At 60.6% G+C, this 2,737-nt stretch overlaps 1 protein-coding gene across 1 annotated transcript; it reads left to right on the top strand.

Annotated features, from left to right (window-relative positions):
* Positions 1 to 285: 285 nt before the first annotated feature.
* Positions 286 to 1,544, top strand: Gsx1 (GS homeobox 1). Its single transcript, XM_075956763.1, has 2 exons — positions 286 to 697; positions 1,144 to 1,544. Exons 1-2 carry the CDS (start codon positions 286 to 288, stop codon positions 1,542 to 1,544), a joined length of 813 nt encoding a protein of 270 aa, XP_075812878.1.
* Positions 1,545 to 2,737: the final 1,193 nt, after the last annotated feature.

Genomic DNA, 2,737 nt, shown 5'->3' with positions numbered 1-2,737 from the left:
GAGGCCCCGGCCGCTCCTGGCGTAGCCCATCACATGGCAATAGTCCTATTTAAGCGGCGCCGCTGGCGTCTTTCAGCACCACTAGCGCTGGCCAGCACCTCGCGCGCTCCGGGCGGCGCCCTCAGCAGCAGCCGAGGTGACTTAAGCTCCGGCTTGAGTCGCGCGTGGAGCCTCCTGGGTCCGGGCAACTGCGAGAAGCCGCGACCGGCGAAAGCGAGTGCTGGACCCGCAGTTCCCTCGGGCGCCAGGGGCGGGTGGGCGGCGGGTGGACCGCGCGCCGGCGCCATGCCGCGTTCCTTCCTGGTGGACTCCCTTGTGCTGCGGGAAGCCAGCGACAAGAAGGCGCCGGAGGGCAGCCCGCCACCGCTCTTCCCCTACGCGGTTCCCCCGCCGCACGCGCTGCACGGCCTCTCGCCCGGCGCCTGCCACGCGCGCAAGGCCGGCTTGCTGTGCGTGTGTCCCCTCTGCGTCACCGCTTCGCAGCTGCACGGGCCCCCCGGGCCGCCAGCTCTGCCGCTACTCAAGGCGTCCTTCCCCCCCTTCGGGTCGCAGTACTGCCACGCGCCTCTGGGCCGCCAGCACTCGGCCGTGTCTCCTGGAGTCGCCCACGGCCCGGCCGCGGCCGCAGCAGCTGCCGCGCTCTACCAGACCTCCTATCCGCTGCCGGACCCCAGGCAGTTTCACTGCATCTCCGTGGGTAAGTGGGGTCCCCGCCCAAGCTGGTATGGGATAACCGGGGCTCGCAGGGGGCAAGTGGGCGAGCTAGGGATCGGGAAAAGGTGCGTTGTGGAGGCGGTGAGGATCCTATGCCAGATCCTCGAGGGGCGCTCACAGTGGTGGGCTGGGACAGGACGCAGGAACCGGGGTGAAGACCGAAGATCCTAGGTCTGGGGAGTTGTGGGGCGAGGAGTGGGGGAGGAAGGGAGGTCAGCTTCCAGGAGTTCTATAAAGGGATGTTAGGGACTACCAAACAGAAAAGGCATTCTGTGGTTTGGCTAGGAGATGCCCGCCTATGGATCGTGGTGAGTGGAAGGGGTGTGTGGGAGAATCCAAGGTTGAAACTAGCCGCAGCTCCACGGGAAATCAGGCCCACTGCTCAGACGTTTGATGGCTTCTCTCTCTGTCCCTGCGTCGCTCCTCCAGACAGCGGCTCGAACCAGCTGCCCAGCAGCAAAAGGATGCGGACGGCGTTCACCAGCACGCAGCTCTTAGAGCTAGAGCGGGAATTCGCCTCCAACATGTACCTGTCCCGCCTGCGGCGCATCGAGATAGCGACCTATCTGAATCTGTCCGAGAAACAAGTGAAGATCTGGTTTCAGAACCGCCGAGTGAAGCACAAGAAAGAGGGCAAGGGCAACAACCACCGCGGCGGCGGCGGCGGTGGCGGTGGCGGAGGAGCTGGGGCGGGGGCCGGCGGGGGCGCAGCGCAAGCCTGCAAATGCTCTTCGCTCTCCTCGGCCAAGTGCTCCGAGGATGACGACGAATTGCCCATGTCTCCATCCTCCTCTGGGAAGGATGACAGAGATCTCACAGTCACTCCGTAGGTGCGCCTTTCAGAGGACCACTGACCGCCCTCCAGCCCTTCACGCTCCTCAAAGACTGATCCCCCAGGCACCCGTTGCCAATCGATGGATTTTGGTAGGACTTTGCCACGGTACCCAGCTCTAGGCAGAGCTGAGACTTTAGCAGAGACTTGAAGGCAGTGTCCCTGTCCCTTAGGCTCCAGGATGTCTAGGAGGACTCCAAGTTCGCCAGGTCCTCCTCCCAAGACACAGCCTTCCCCGGAGGGTGTAGGCCCGAGCCCAGCGCCTTGCTGGCCCACGGCCTGCCTCCTCGCCCGCGCATTCTGGGCTAGTTCAGGCTTTCTCTCTCTCTCTTTCTCTTTCTCTCTCTCTTCCCCTCTCTTCCTCGGTCAAGCTGAGCCTTTCACTCCGCGAATGGCTGTTTGCGTCCGTTTTGACATTTTTTTCCCCTTGTCCTCAACTCTTTCCCCACAGTGGTCATTTATGCAACACGTTTATGAAGTAAACTTTTCCTTCCCCTTCCCCCCTCCCCAGGGAGCCTCTTCCTTCAGTCCGTTTGTCCCTTGACCAGGGACAGGTCTTGCTGTACAAAGTCCTCTTAGCAGAGAGGAAATGTCTCCAGTGGTGTTGTACTGGGGAAAATGACTTAGTTTGTTTCCATCACGTTCTACATCCGTCAAATGAAAACTGATCCCTCTTCTCCACCATAAACGACCTCCCTCACCCCCATCCTCCAGGTCCTGACCCCGCTGGGGACTGACTGTAATTGTATGGTCTCTGTAATGCCAGAAGATATTTATTTATTTATTTATGTACAAAATTTTAAATAAACTTTTTTTTTTCTTAGAGACTCCTCTGCCTCTGGATCCCCAGGTTTAGAATGTGGGCTACGTAGCCACAGGCACGGGCTGTCACTCTCTGCTGGGGCCTTGCTGAGGTTCAAGTGCAGCTTCTCACCTTACAGCTAGCCACCGCCCTCCCCACACCCTCAGTCCCCCCATGGAGCTCTCGGGTTCTGCTCCAGCACAGCGCCCTTCCCAGTGTTCCTGTATGGGGGGGGGGGCTCACATGGTGCTCCCTCGGCTCTCCAGCAAAGGGCAGAAACCAGAGATGCGTCTCTGCTGGGCTTGTGATGACCTAGCCTTCTTTAGAAGGGGTGCGCCTTGTTTTGCTTCCAGGCAAAAGATCCTTGCAGTGGTATACGGCTCCAGGTG

Source organism: Microtus pennsylvanicus, chromosome 1 (assembly GCF_037038515.1).
Source record: "Microtus pennsylvanicus isolate mMicPen1 chromosome 1, mMicPen1.hap1, whole genome shotgun sequence".
NCBI lineage: Eukaryota > Metazoa > Chordata > Mammalia > Rodentia > Cricetidae > Microtus > Microtus pennsylvanicus.
Note: the sequence above shows the minus strand (reverse complement) of the source record. Positions and strands in the feature narration are given on the sequence as shown.

Coding starts and splice junctions, on each gene's coding strand:
- Gsx1 (XM_075956763.1), top strand. CDS start 286: ATGCCGCGTTCCTTCCTGGTGGACTCCCTTGTGCTGCGGGAAGCCAGC. Junction 698..1,143: donor GTTTCACTGCATCTCCGTGG/GTAAGTGGGGTC, acceptor TCGCTCCTCCAG/ACAGCGGCTCGAACCAGCTG.